General features: G+C 39.5%; 1 protein-coding gene across 1 annotated transcript in view; it reads left to right on the top strand.

The window, feature by feature from the left end:
- Positions 1 to 6,671, top strand: part of LOC121597410 — a 41,204-nt gene extending 34,533 nt beyond the window's left edge. The window contains exon 7 of the mRNA XM_041923145.1: positions 5,467 to 6,671. Coding sequence (XP_041779079.1) covers positions 5,467 to 5,681 — 215 coding nt within the window. The 3' untranslated portion in view covers positions 5,682 to 6,671. The remainder of the gene's footprint in view (positions 1 to 5,466) is intronic.
- Positions 6,672 to 15,927: the final 9,256 nt, after the last annotated feature.

Genomic DNA, 15,927 nt, shown 5'->3' with positions numbered 1-15,927 from the left:
GGAACTTTGCGGCTGATTAGTACTATCTGTAGGGTTGACGATGGAACTTTAAGACTTTTTAAGAATGTGTACTGAACTTGGTGGAACTTTATAGCTGTTTAATGCATGCCATCGGTACAAGCTGGCTCTTGTCAAATTGCCAAAGTCTGACGCCGTCAATCATCTCATTGCTGCTGCACAAGTTAGATTAGTTCTTTGAAGAAGGGATTTTGAGGAAAGTGATGGTGATTGTACAGTAAATTGTGATTTAGTGTAATTTATGAATATTAAGCATTTTAAAAATATACACAAGTATACAAACAAAACAAATCCTGTTGTTTATTTCATCGAGACGCTTGCTTGAAATACAAAGAAAAATTATCCCCGGCATCGTAGCATAAGGAAGCTTCCGCCAAAATGACCGCTATGAAAAGCTTAGGCGCTATTAAGAAGGACCACCTGGAACTTTAATGCTGTTTATCTACTGCAAAAGGCGAATCAAGCAGCGATCTTTAGCATGCCAAAATTGGCTGCTTAAGCAATTTTGGCTATTTGGATTCTGTTCTATAACTGTTGTCAACAAGGCGCGAATGTCTCGGTACCGCGGCGATCTCGGTTCGTGTATTTCCAGCCTTATGAAGGCTTTAGATTACAGTCGACTCTCAACTTGAGAACCTGTCTGAGGACTGTCAAATAAGAGGGGTTTTCAAATTAGAGAGATTGAAATGGAATGAAAAGTTCTAAGGGGGAGAGGAAAAGGTGAAAACTGCAAACAGGATTGCAGATTGGAGCATACATAATACTATAACCATGGCAACACCATACACAAATAAGTAAGACATAGATTTCAGAGGTTTTCAGAGGCAAATTAAAAGGGTAAAAATGTATGGAAAATGAAGGGACTTCGAAAAATGTTCAAATAAGGGGGGGGGGGGCGGGAGTTTAAACTGGAAAGGTCGCAAATCAGAAGGACTTCATTGTATTTACATTCAGCCGTACCGGCGAACTCGTTCGCTCCTGGGAACGTTCGCCGCGACACTCATTTTCACTCATTTCATAGCCCTCTAGATCAAAAATTAGAAAACCGTATAGATTTTGTACTGGGTAAATGTACCAATAGTGATGCTATTTATGGTGATAAAAATATGGTTTAATGAATTTAAAGTGTGAAAAATATAGATGTATGAATATTTTAACATTTTGTAAATGTAATACATAATATCTTCCTTGACACAACCATTTATACTGAATGCTCCATTGTACCCTTAACGACGGTATTATTCGTATAGTTGTCATAATGTGTTCCTATAGTGGTGGTATTATATGTACTTCTGTACTGTAAACTGTGTAGCGACCTCGGCCGCTACGATAAGAAAATGTCGATCAGATAAGCTTCGTTTAGATGTAGATATCGACAAGATACGTGTAGACGCGTCTTAAGGCGGCCTTATCAAAATCGACGGCTACTGTGCGGGGTTCGTGGATCGGAGGTTCGGTGGAGCGATGGCGGTTGAGGAAGACGCGAACATTTTTCGTGGACTCATTGTTATTCTCAAAGTCTATATAATACAGAGGTCGAGTCGTCCAGAACATTTGATCAAAAAGCGTGGGAAAGTTTTGGCAGCTGGATGAAAAAGCTTCAATAGCTTCATCGTAGCATACATTTTGTTGGTTTAGTTGTTGTGCATGCAGTGGTCTGAATGCATTTTCGGTCATTTTTACATCGTTTGTTTGTAATATTATACTTAAAAAAGTGGACGAATATCAAGAAAAGATAGAATTATAGTACAATTATTGATTATAACAAGATCAGTGCCCAAAATTAGGACGAAATCATGTGCAACTCAAGAGGACCAAAGTTAATAGGCTTGTTTTCTGATTTTGGTCGTTTTTAACTGATGAATTAGTGAAAAAACTACTCCATGCCACGTAAATGAGAAGGAAATGTATAGTTACACTAGATTTTGTACAGAAAAAGCACAATTGGCCCTAAAAAGTGTTTGGTTGTGTGGAATCGTTCACAAACTTTTTCATCTAACTGTCAAAAACAAGCTTTCAAAATGGTGGACCAAAATCGAGCTATGCATCGACCTCTGTATTATATAGACTTTGGTTATTCTGGTGGTGAATTTAAGTAGAAGTGCATAATGTGTTGTAGTAGAAACATTTAATTTATTTAGTAGTGTCGTGCGTTTCCGAAAAAGTAGTTTAGTCGTTTCAACTGTATGATATAAAAATATATTAAAAATATACCCAGTACTTCACTACTGGGACTTCATCGTTTTGGTGATTATCGAGGCGATCTTGGAAATTTATAAGAAATATCCCTAGCTGGAATCGATGGAGCTAAGAGACCTTACTTTGGGTAGCTATAGGGTAGGTACTCCTAGCTCATAAATTAAGAAAAGTGTAGCTTCGTTTCTGTCCTTCTGTCTATAAGGCTCCAGAGAGCACATCACTAGTACGGACCTACGCTGAGGCGATTTATTGCCCTACGCTTATCGATGAACATAAGTACCGGGCCATACCAAAAATGCTTGTTTATATAAGCCAATGATAATTATTCCATACGATAAGTTACAGCTCGGTATTACCTTATATATTATCTATTACCTTCATTTATTGGAAATATTTCAAAATGCGCAATAATAAAACACTTTTGCACGGTTGGTCAATATGTTAAACCGTTCCATCGCCACATAGCCATAAGGCTCATTCGTTTCAATGAAAACATTGAGCGAAATCTGATGATGCAGTTCTAATTGAACACTAGGCTAGATTTTTCTACCTATTTTCTTTTTCCTGTAACTACATCGTGTTGACTTTCCCTCCCTAACTGTGCTCCTCCCCATGATACAAAAGCCTATTACATTTCCGTTCGATTATTCGCGCCACCGTTTTCGCCGGAAACTGTTCAACCTGTGTGACATGTCGAGTTGGTCACGCCTAACGGCGTTGACCGTTTCGCTAAAAGAGGAATTCATTTACATGCAGGCTCAAAAAACAAAACCTTCACAATCACGAAAGAGAAACACCAGAGGAGTGGAGATGAAACTATGTTTTGTTTTTGTCCCGATGCAGTCGGGACATTTGTGATCGCAGTCAAACGGGAGGGTACTTATAGCTCCCATGTCATTCATCGTGTGTGAGCTTTGCTTGTGTTAGTGTCTTTGTGTGTGTATTATTCTGTTGAAAGGTTGCTACCGGTTTGGAACATGCGAACAAACATGAAAGGTTGATATGTCAACAGTTTCCATGCTTCCAGGACGATGGAGATGGAAATCGTAGCCAAGCAGTGCATCAGGCGAATGAGCCGAAGTGAAGCGAATGTTTTTTTTTTTTTGTTATCCCCGTTCCACTTTTTTCCTTAAATGTGTACAGCCAAGCCCGTTTGCTAGTACGTGAAACGCCGTTGGCAAAGGATGGAGGCATGAAGCAGTAAAATTAAACCGAACTGACCCAAAACGGGCCAGGGTCGGCTGGGAGTGAAACTTTTAGCTTAATGGTTTTCATATTTGTCCGTCCCCTGCTTTTTTTTACGTTCGTTCTCCTGGCCACTTTACCACCATTGTACTGCCATCGATGTTTAAAATATGTTCCGGAAGGCAGAGTTAAATGGGACTAGGATTAAAAAAATATGGATCATAAAATGAACATGAATCTGTGTGCGCTGGGCATAACGGTCATTGCAGTTATGAGATGCTGGAAATATGATATCTACACTAAAGTTGAATGACGACTCTAAGGCTTTGTTTTACATGTATTGCTGGTGATATTAGGAGATCAATATTTAGCGACATAGAATTTATAAAAATTGCAATTATTGATATGAAAAGTAGTTATTGACTGTTCATTAACTAGCCATTTGTTCAATGGCCCATAGGGATGTCATTGAAAGCATAAAGTTTTTTTCAGTGTTTGAAATCTAAATAAAAAAACAATGAAACTGTACAGTCCATAAAAATGAAATCAAACGAACAGATCGGTAGATAGCACTTTTGGATAAAAACATAAGCAGTAGGGAAATATTAGATAACATGCCTCACTTAAGCAAAAAGTTTAATTTGCAATGCAATTTTCTAGTGACTGTCAATTTAATCAAATATTGTGTTTTTTTTAGCATAACGATCTGTGCACAAATTTTTTTGCCATTTTTGCTAAAAGTAATATGCTCATCATTAAATATTATTTTTATATTAGATAGATTTGTATCTTATTGAGGCAAAAGACATCTATGCTCTGGTAAAAATGTATCAGAATGTAAGAGTAAAATGCACCAAAACATTTACCAACAGAAGAAATTCACTAGATCAGGGCCGGTAGTTGATAAAAAGTTTCAATTGAAAATTGGAAACACCTCCTTGAGATTTCAGGGGAAGTTAATACAGTTCAAAGATAAAGAAATTTTGTAACATTATAAAACAAATTATTTGTTAATCAAATTTTATGATTTTTTATTTTAAATTATTAAAACGTAACAAAATTCATTCTAGTTTGTTTACAGACTAGACTGTTCAAAGGATATTTTTCCCCAATCTGCTCGGATACTTGCCGAGATTTTCATACAGTACAGTTTGGTGATGTGATTTGAATTAACAGAACTATGTATTCTACGTATCTTTGCTCTATTTTTCCCTTAGCCAATTGGGCATCCAAATTAAATAAAAAACTAATCAAAGTGATGAAGTTTGCGTCTTTGTCTCTGTGCACATAGAACTTCTAATGTCAAAGGGTGACCATATTTTAGTTGGCTGTTTTAAAGTAACTTTTTTAGAGGGTTCTTTAACAATTTAATGAGCCTCTTGTACGATGGCAAGCGTAAGATGAGAGTAACAAATTTTGTTGCGATTTTAACCACCCTTTAGTGCTCTACCTGTGCACTGTTATTAGTTCTTAGTGGAGAGTCGTTTAATAATGAGAACCGAACTTGCTGATTGAAATGAAAATTTCATTTTTCATCTTACGGTTCCATGTGACACGATAGTTAAAGTGTTAAATCTGAGCAAATGGCTCATATTGCGTAAATATTGAATTTTTAATCTTAAAAATAAATCCTCTGATATTGATAAAAAAAAAAATCCCCAGCCAAAAAGTAATTATATTCAACATAATTATATTCAACAAGCACACACCATTTCTGTACAACAGTTCGTTCGTACATGTTTAAAGTATTCTTTTTAAAAGCACAGCTCGTTTTACTCCACTATACCATGCATCAGTACCTTTCCCTGCTGTGAGCTGCTTATCGGGGATCTTTAGTGCTTTTCAGCAAACGAGTTCTCACGGGTGGAGAAGTGGACACATTAACATCACCCATATTTTGACACCCATCGTCCATTAATCATTCCCGGTTTGTCTCTCCCGGTTGTCACACACCCGCTTCCTCAACCGAATCACATGATGATTCTAATTTTAACATTTTTCTTTCTCACTCTCTCTCTCTCTCCTTTCTCTTCTATACTCTCTCACTCGCGCTTCCACGCACAGGAGACATGTCATCTACAGCATCCAGACCGGGTGGTGCGGAGCGAATAATCCTTACGCTCGGTGCTCTGCATCCAGCCAGCCGGACAGCAGTGGCAGCGGTTATGCAAATAGTGTTTTCGACCCTGGTGGCACTTCTTTCCGGTGGCAGTGTAGGTCAACGGCCGGCGTCTTGTGGTCGGCACCGGTCCATCTCTTCCTTCGTGGCGTTGGTTTGAGCGCTCTGAATGGTCTTAGCTCGGTGTGATGATAGTGGCCGCCCTTCTTGTCCCACAACTAAACACACACATTCACAACACATTCGCACTTTTTGTGGGTCGGCAGTAGTGGGTATTGCATTGTGAGTGGTTTCCCGGTTGTTCGGTTACTCCGAGTACCCGGAAAACGGTTCAGCGAGTGTCATTTAGAACGAGCACAGGAAAAAATGAGGCAAAATGTGAAGAACCACCCGAATCCATAAAACTCCCCTAGTATTTATTTGTGTGTGTGTGTGTGTGTGGTGCCCGTTGTCCCATAAAACCATCCGGCTGGAAAGACTCGTTCATCGTGTTGGTCGCGCAAAGGAAACTGTCAAACGGGATGGAAAACATCAAAATCTTAGTAAATGGAAAGTGAGTAAATGCAAACGAACAGTGAAGCAAACCCAAAAAAAAACGCGCACACACAGCGAAACATTCGCGCATGCAGAAAGGCACGCTCCGGCTCCCTAAAGTGGGGGTCAGCATAACCAGGCGCTCCATTTTCGTTTGTTGTGCGATGTAAATATGGTTCGTTGCGTTGCGTTGCCCGTACAGTTCGTCGGGGGTAGTTAAAAGAAAGCAGGAGCAGAAAGTGAAGAAAAAAACAACACTTAGATTCATGCTTTTCCCAGCTCCGTGATCATCGCAGTATAATGCAACGAATGCAGAAGATGCAAGAGTGGATAGTGGTTGAACAAGAGCAAAAAAGGCGAGCAGTCATTGGAGAATGCAACTAGAACGGAACCAGTGCAATAACGGCCAGTGGGCGACGGCATTGCCTCGGCGAGCGCAAGCTTGAAAGATTTGCTGGTCGACAAATGAAACAAATTTAATAATAAAAAAGCCCTCTCCCTCTCAATGCTGTCTCACCCTACACGATGCAAAATGTTCTGTTCTGTTGCGTGTACTGACCTGTTAATGTTTGTGAGCATTGAAGTAAGAAAGCGGAGAGCGATGGGGGGGGGGGGGGGGGGGTTGGGGTACACCACGACAGCTCAAAACGCGACTCAACATTTTCGCCAACATGATTTAAAGTGAATAAATTTTGCCACCATCCTTAACGCTACGTGAGCAGTGCTGCTGCTAAAGCAAATGAAGGAAAGGTTGCAAAAAGAGTATACAATCAGCAGGAAAAGAAAAAGCAAGACATATTGAATATCTCACACTACGGTAAGGATGAGGAGAGGAGAACGAGGATGAAAGCAAACCAACCAAAAAGCGTCACCAGACGAAACTCATCAACCAAGAGGGTAAAGCACACACACCCGGTGCACAAGCTCCAGCAATTGCAGGCTAGGTGAATATGTACTACGGTATACGTGTGTGTGCGTATGTGTGAGTGCGTGCGAGTTTGGCCGTTGCTATGAAACGGTCGCTGAAAAGTAATTTCCATTCCGTACCGTTACAATGACGACTGGGGAAAATAATTTGTCCGCCTGTGCAAGGTTCTTCAATAGGTGACATAATAATGATACTAGCAGAAAAATTGCTACACGACGAACCTTGGTATGGTGGTGTAGGATGTGTGTAAATAAATATACGAATGACAGGTAAAGATAAGCTAGGTATGCTGCAGAAGTAGAAAGTAATAATTAGGAAGGCATATGTTGGTTTTCGGCACGGCGAATCGGTTCGAAATGCGCAGTGGATTTCAATCATGTTGGTGGGGGGCGTTTAAAGGCGCGATGAAAAATACACCTACACGCGTGCACACACACACACACACACACACACACACACACACACACACACACACACACACACACACACACACACACACATTCAGACGCAAATGTAGGAAATTACACAAGCGGGACAATGATACTAAGATGTCTAAGAATGTATTAATCGAGCGGCATGTGGCGGTGGGGGAGGATGCGGCACGACTGTATAAGATGTATAGCGAGACGTACTGTAGGCGAGACTAATGAAACTACTTGCGAATAAATAATCTAACCCTGGTATACCACATGCCAGTCTTCATGTTTTCATATTGCTCCATTTTTTTATGTTTTATTTTGCTTTACTGTGTGGCAGAAGAATGCTGTGAGAAACAAAACCAGGCAAATGGCTTTTTACGTAAATGGAGAATGTTACTAAACGACACAATGTAAAATATTGCGAAAACATCAACAATAGAGCTGGATTAGTTACTTCATCGTGTGATGGTAAGTAATATTCGTTTCAACGAACTTTGTAGCTCATTTCATAATCGACAAACCCATCAACGGTACGTCAATGCCAATGATTACATGTACTTGTTTGAAAAGGGGAATTAAAATGAGCTACATGTTGTACCCGTTATAAAATGTGATTTTTCTTGATTGATGATGCACAGCTTACGAACATGGCAACACGGCCTATCAGGAGGAGGCACGTACAGTAATGGTTATTAGAGCGTATGAACGGGAAAATTCAAAAAGCGTAACTGTACTGTATCGCTTTCATCATTTCGTTTTCGCTTCATTAATAAGATTATGATCAAGTATCGATGGTTTTATGCTTTAGAGGTTTTTTTTTTGGCTTTTTTGAGTTCTTTACTCTTCGTAAAGGAATTGCCGGGTATTCGGGTTTTAACGCTTCATTAATAATGTAGTGCTTGTTGGGGTGGAATTAAGCGTTTTAATTATACAGCAGCACTGCTTGCATCTTTCGGCAGATCGTTAGCTGGTGCAATTTATGTTAATCGACGTATATGGGAGAAATAATTGAGCGAAAAAAACGGCAACTTTATCGGTAAATAGTCGTAAAGGAGGCGTATTATCTTTTAGGCTATTTTCATGCCAATATTTGAATGTATGGGATAGTTGATGTTTAAATTATTTTAATTATTACATCTGTTACTCATTTTCTCATTAAAACTGTAAACATAAAGGCAGCGAATTGTTTGATGGAGACGCCCAGTTGTTCACATAGACAGTACATATTATACAAAAATAATTCAGTTTTGTGGTTCAGTCGTCAAGTCTCACGTATTTACAACACATCCACCATACATTTAAGCTTCGCATAAAATTAATTTAACGTCCTCATTTCCCTGTATTTAGCATCAAGTCTAAAATTAAAATAGAATGTATAATGGAGACGCATGGTGGTATTTAGTTACGTGTGCTTTTGAGTTATAAAATACTACCGATGAAAATCTGGATTTAAGCTTTCAAACGTTGCAAAGAAAATAACGTGCATTATTCATGCATTACAGTGCACACTTTACAAATATTTAAATGCGAGAAGATTCAGGGAACTTGTAATACATCCTCGGGTTAAAAATTATATCATGATTGTCCCTGGTGTTTTGGTTGTTTCCCGAAAATTATGAGATGCTTTTTATTCATTTTTGTATCGTACCCACGTGTTGTTGAGCGTAACTGCTATTTTTTTACATCATTTGTATTGATATTCCAAGCAACGGTGAATAAATCGTGGGTATAAATCGTAAAATAAGTATGTTTCCCGATAGAGTATGACAACGATGTGGTGTCGTGTGGCTAGTAGTGATGGGTAAAATGAGCCTGCTGCCGGATTTGGTGATTCGAATCCAGCTGCTTTCATATTTGAATCCGGATCAACTCCGGGTCAAGGGAGAGGGGAAAAGGGGGAGCTGGTTGGAGTAGAATCATATTCAGCCTTTTTACATTCTCGGGTAAATTTCATCATCCTTAGTAAATTATTCATTAAAATTAACTGCTACACAATATGCAACAATTAATCAATCAACTATCTGCACTATAAAGTGCCACTATACACTGTTTTTCTATATAGCAGTAAGTTTCCGGTGACTTTTGAATACTTTCCGATTTGGGCTCCGCTTACGATTTATTACTAGCTTCCACAAATTATTTGGATTCAATTAATTTATTTGAACTGTTCAACAATGTATTGAGCGTTGCTCGAAATTGTTTCAATTATTTGTTTGAAAAATGTTAGGGTAATGCCAATTAATTGTGAGAATGGGTAAACAATATGCGAGAATCTATTAGTAAATCGTTGAACGAATCCAAGCAATAAATAAAACGAAAGCAAACAATAAATCTCGCCCACTAGTGGTACAGGCTGGTCTTGACCGGTTGTTGTGCCAAAGAAGAAGAAGTAGCTAGGAGCTTGGGTGGCTTGCAAGATTGCTTTTGTAGTGTATAATACTTAGGTGGCCTACGAGCAAAGCATGACGTTAGCGAAACGGATTCAATAGGAGCCGTTTGGATTCGATTGGAGTAATCCGGATTCAAACGGAGCCAATGGTATCTGTATTTGTTTGGAGCAGTCGGATTCGATGTCATATTTATTTCGGAGTCGGATCCAGATTTAGAACTTCGGAGTCGGAGTGGATTCACGAATTTAATACGGAGCTCCCATCACTAGTGGCTAGTACGACTTTTTGCTTCTTTGTTTAAAGAAGTGCTTCCTTTCTCGTGTACCCTTGTACATCCCTTCACGTCCTTTTCGTTCTCGTGCTTTCCTTTAAATCATGCGGTGCATTCGAAGGTGCGATTCAAATTATATTTGATGTAAATGATCCGTTTATCACCTGTCTTTAAGATAAGTTAAGTTAGGATTTACATCATTAGATTACATAATAGCGGGCTAATACATTTAATTAAACAAAGAATTTTCTGTTAATTATAAAAGGAAAAAACGATAGGTATTTACAACAAATATCAAAACAAATGAAATAAAAATTACTCACTATAAATAAAATAAACATCTTTTTAATTTTCACTTTTTGTATGAAAATATTTACCTGTTTTCTAATTAACTAAATAATTTTAATATAAACAAAGCTTAAATTTCAATCTTTCAGTGGGACAGTATGAATTTTCCAGGATGTATGTATTTGACAACTAGGTCCCGCCATTTTGGATTTCATCATTTGTGTAAAAACGAAGATACATTTTAAAATCGTTTTGTTTTTCTTTTTTCTGTTTAAAATGAGTGATTTTTTCAATTTGAAAATATCAATCTAAAAATGTTTAAAATCTTTTATTTTTTTACAAATTATGTTTACTTCAGGAAAAAAACTCAATTCTTCAAGTGCTGGCCTTATTGTAAATGACACGAATCGGAGGGTTCGGGGAATTTGATGGTAAATAAATTTGTGCTTTTTTAGATTAAAATATATTGTTTCTATATATAAAGTTTTTAGTCCATTTTTTCTTTCATGGTGCTTAAGGACTCTCTTTTTTAACCTAGAATTGTATCTACATTTCTATGTACATCTAAGGAAAAAAGACAACCATCTTGCAACCAAATAAAAGAATCAATGAACAAAGCATCAATTAAGTGAACAAAGTGATATTCCGATACATGGATTCCGAATTTTCCAGAAAGCCTCAAAGTCCGAAAATGGATGAAAATATGGCAAAATGTGAGTCCAGCTTTGGGATGGCACCAGCAAACAAAAACTAAAACACATGCCATCTTCGCGGATATCTTCTCAAAAACAGCCACTATCAGTAACTTACTTCACATTTCGTTAATCGAACTATTAAGACTGAATGTTGAAATCTTCTTTCTCGGTGGATAAAAATTAGTACACCCATTATTCCTGTCTCTTAATCTATAATATACTTCAGTTTTATTCAAATAACTGCCAAAGTTCTTCGCGGACCACATGTGATCCACGGGCCTTATGTTTGACATCTCTGGTTTAGATAAAAAGGGCAATTGAAAAAATGCAAACTTTTTTGGATAATTTTACTACGACAATCATAATTCAATAGTTAAATTTAATCTATATTTATTTTGTTATATATTATTGGCAAATTTTGAGAAATCCGATAAGTTTTTTCATACCAAAAAAGAAAACTTCCATATCAAGTACCGTATTGCTTCCAACTACGGACACTTAAGGCATTTTTGGCACTTCAGGCATTCCGCACAGGTTCGAGCTCATGTTTCAAACTACGGCGGATTCATATTCCGGACAGCCCCCAAAATGCATTTATAATCTTCATATTAACACACATACTACACCGTTTTTGGTGTACCGAATATCGTTGTTTTATTATTATCACTGAATCCTTATTCTTGTTATTCACTGCTAAAAAAATCCATTTTTATGCAATAAATCAATATGTATTTCGGCTGTCCGGAATTAAAATCAAAATAAACAATATTGCTCCGAGTTCCGTACAGTATGAAATACGTGTTTTTAAAAAAATCTGAGCACAATATAATAAAATACTATTGTTTTCACCACAATGAATTCTGATGTATTTCAATGCACGTGGACGCGATTAATAGGAATTATTGAAGAAATAACACTGGTGTGGGTTTACGAAATAACTGGAGCAAAACTACCTCTGTTGGTGAACTGATCGACAGAAATCTTTTATTTAGTGTGGCATCAGGGCCTACTAGGAGTCAGACACATTTTTAATAGATTCTAGCACATCATGGCCATTATATAAAATTAAAAAGCAGTATGACCAAGGACTAGATATGAAGCATTTCAATAAAAACATGCCGAATGTCTGTAATTCGAAGCATAACGGTATTCTCGCTTACAAGAGTCTCTCAAGCCTATATTTCACAGTAGTATGTAAATTTTAAGATGATGTAACACGTTTTATTCATATGAATGTACAGTTTAACCGTTGTGGCAGTACGTGGGAACATTTAGATCGAACTGTGAACACGCTTCTTTTATTACGTCATAAGTAGAACTCCATTAGTGTTTTAATTAGTTAATCAATCGATGTTCCAACCATTCGTCCAGCCACAAATGTGCACACTATGCAGAACCATACCTAGCAAAACTATAACCATCAACAAATTATCAAACCGTGCAACGACAGTTAGCCACAAGATAGGGCCGAAGACTATTGAGTCGTAAGCTATATAAATAGAAAATGTAGAATAGAAAATAAAATCGTCTGCTTGCAAAAAGAATCAATTCGTGTTCATCCGTTTTATGAAAGTGTCAACATTTTTTACCCACGTGGCTGCAGTGCAAAAGAGTGCAATGCATGAACCTGCCCGATACCACACCGATTACACGTGCTATGAGGAGGAAATTAGCCACTAAATGATGTTATGTCCTCCAGCGATGGTTTTATTCATCGTCACATGTTCCACCTTTGTTATGCTACTTCCAAATACACTCTAGTGAGTGCTGTAACCGACACAAAATCACATCGAACTACGTTCTATTCACTTTTAATTTCTTCTCACGTCACTGTGCACGTTTGCGATCCGATCGATTGACAATTGTTACGGATGAAAACTACTCCTTACCAAGGTCCGCTTTCGATGCCGTGCCCGTATCCTGTGTGCAAGAAGGTAGACGGCACAAGGAACGACCACAACATGATTGCAAAATACGCGACCGTTTGTGGTTTTGTACGGGTAGAATTGGAATGTACAGGATCATCGCACAACATGGAACAACCGACCAAGGATGGTGCACGATTAGTCCCACAAACCTACTACAGTCCGAAGTGCATCACCGGAGCATCTGCACGCACTGCCATGTACCGTGTCAAATATTAAACAACAAAAACCTTCCGGGGCAAAGGTCTAAGCTATTTCGGACCCCCATTCGGTTGCCATCCCTTCGCTCTTTATTCATTCGCTCATTGCAATACGCACTTGCTACTTGCCGGATCATTTCCGCTGCAATCCGCAAATTTTCAATTCATCCATTTGCGTACCGAACGGTCCCACTGTTGGGCACCTCTGTCGTCACTCGTTATCGCGCGTGTAGACCCTTTCGGAAGGGAAAGGTCGCGTGTGTTCGGAACGATGGTGAGTCCGTTTTCGACAGGATTTCGTACAAATTGTGATGGGTCTGCAAATCGTGTTTTAATTGCGAGTTGAAACATATTTAATTAGTGCCGCTTGGGTCGTGTTTCGAAGCTTTTCCTGGGACTGGGAACGAGTAACCTCGAACGCATATCATAGCGTTGCCCATGGTTGAAGTGGTGCATTTTCGGCTGTACTTTGGGACAATTTATCCTTGTCGCTCAATGGCAATGAGTGGTTGAGTGCGCTATGGGCCCGTTCTGGATTTGGCAATGCACCGTACCGCACACCAGACCGGTTGCAACATAGGGTTGCGTTCTGTCTTGGAGTTTGGTGCGAATGATTGTAACTGCATCATAGAGGGATATTCAAAAACGCATACGCCATTTCCTGGTTGCTGGACAGAATTCATGTTTTTCATTTATTTATTTTCACTCAAACGCAAAAAGTTACACCCACTGAGATAGAAGAACTTACTGCTGTCTATTAAGTTTCAATATTGTATTATGATTACACGAAATATTAACAAAACAAAAACTTCATCGATTCATGCACGTTTTGTTGTAAAACGTCCAGACCAAAGAAGATGAGAAATTGTAGAGAATGTAGAAATGGGGACGACATTTATTGTCTTTAAATTATCCTTTTGAAATGCATAATTTTATATTCAGAGATTCAATGATATATCTGCTCACCAATGATCAGCTCTCTTTCCGACTTTTTACTTTTACTTATCAGGCGATAAAACCGCTTTGTTGTCTTGGCCTGCCTCAGGAGTGTTCGAAACCGGTCAAGGTCTCGCGCCTTCTTCTGCCAGTCCGTTATCCCGACCTTAATTGCGGACGCCTCCACGCCATCTTGCCGCCGCAGTTTGGGCCTACCACTGGACGGCCTAGAAAGACTTTACGGGCTGGGTCGTTCGTTTCCATGCGTAAAACATGGCCTGCCCACCGGAGCCTGGCGAGCTTTATACGCTGCACGACAGTGAGGTCGCCGTACATCTCGTATAGCTCGTCATTATAGTAGCTCTTTCATTGTTCTTCTACACACACGGGGCCAAATATCTTTCTGAGCATCTTCCTCTCGAACGCGGCTGTAGGGGGTTTTGGGGTTAGATGTGATATGCACTTTTAATTGTCCGAACACTATATATGTTTGTAAGATGTTGTTAATTCACAAGTTTATTTCACTTTAGAACAGATTGGTCAGAACGCGACTTTTTGGGTCTGAGGTCAAAATGCGACCTGTTGGTATGGGGATCAGAACGCTACTTGTTGGAACGGGGATCAGAACGCTACTGATCGGGTCAGAGTTCAGAACGCGACTGATTAAGCTGATAAGAATTCTCTCGGTCAGCGCGTTGCGCTCTCTCGTCGAGCAGCGCACGGCGACACGATTAAGTTCCCTCTCTCTCTCCTTCTCTCTCTCTCTTGCGCGCACGTATGCTAAACGGAATACGATTTCCTCAACATCCTCCCCCCCGTTGAATCACCAAGAGATTCAACACTCCTCTGAAGTAGTCTGTCTGATTGGAAGGACGCAAAGCTTAGAGATAGTCCTTTTGAATTCACCATCCTTAGTTCTAACAAAAACTACTCGGACGTTACCATCCGCTCCTTTCACGATGTCCGTTACTCGCCCTAAACACCATTTACGCGGGGGAAGATTATCTTCCTTCACCAAAACCATAGTGCCCAGGGTGATGTTATCTCGCTGTTTAGTCCACTTGGTCATAGGATGAAGGCCCGATAGGTAGTCCGATGACCATCGATTCCACAAGCGGCGCAGAAACTCTTGAACCTGCTCGTAACGGTCCAGTCGGTTGATAGGTCTCGACTCGTAAGATGGTTCCGCAAGTCCCACGATAGAGCGGTGTATTAGGAAATGTGCCGGGGTCAGAGCTTCATAGTCGTTCGGGTCAGACGACATCGGGGTAAGCGGCCTAGAATTCAAACAAGCTTCGATTTGGGTTAGCAAGGTAGTAAATTCTTCGTAAGTAAGAATGGCGTTTCCGATGGTGGGTTTGAGATGAGCCTTAAATGACTTTACAGCGGCTTCCCACAATCCGCCGAAATTGGGGGAACGCGGAGGTATGAATTTGAATTCGATACTGTCGTTGGCACATGATTTGATAACGGTCTGTTGAAACTGCTGAGTTTGAAATTGTTTTGCTAATTGTGCCACTTCTCGAGAAGCTCCAATGAAGTTTTTCGCGTTGTCACACTCAATCAGCTGTGGTCGACCACGTCGTGACACGAAACGTCGAAGGGCAGCCAGGAAGGCGTTGGTAGAGAGATCTGCAACCATCTCTATATGTACTGCTTTTACGACCAGACAAACGAAGATAGCTACATAGCCCTTGACTGGTTGAGCTTTTCGATTAGGATATTTGTAGAAAATAGGACCACATAAGTCCACTCCAGTCCGTAAGAAGGGTAAGGTTGGTGTGACACGTTCTCGCGGCAGGTCTCCCATGAGCTGTTCC

This window comes from Anopheles merus, chromosome 3R (genome assembly GCF_017562075.2).
Source record: "Anopheles merus strain MAF chromosome 3R, AmerM5.1, whole genome shotgun sequence".
In the NCBI taxonomy this organism is placed as follows: domain Eukaryota; kingdom Metazoa; phylum Arthropoda; class Insecta; order Diptera; family Culicidae; genus Anopheles; species Anopheles merus.
This window is presented reverse-complemented; position numbering and strand designations above follow the sequence as displayed.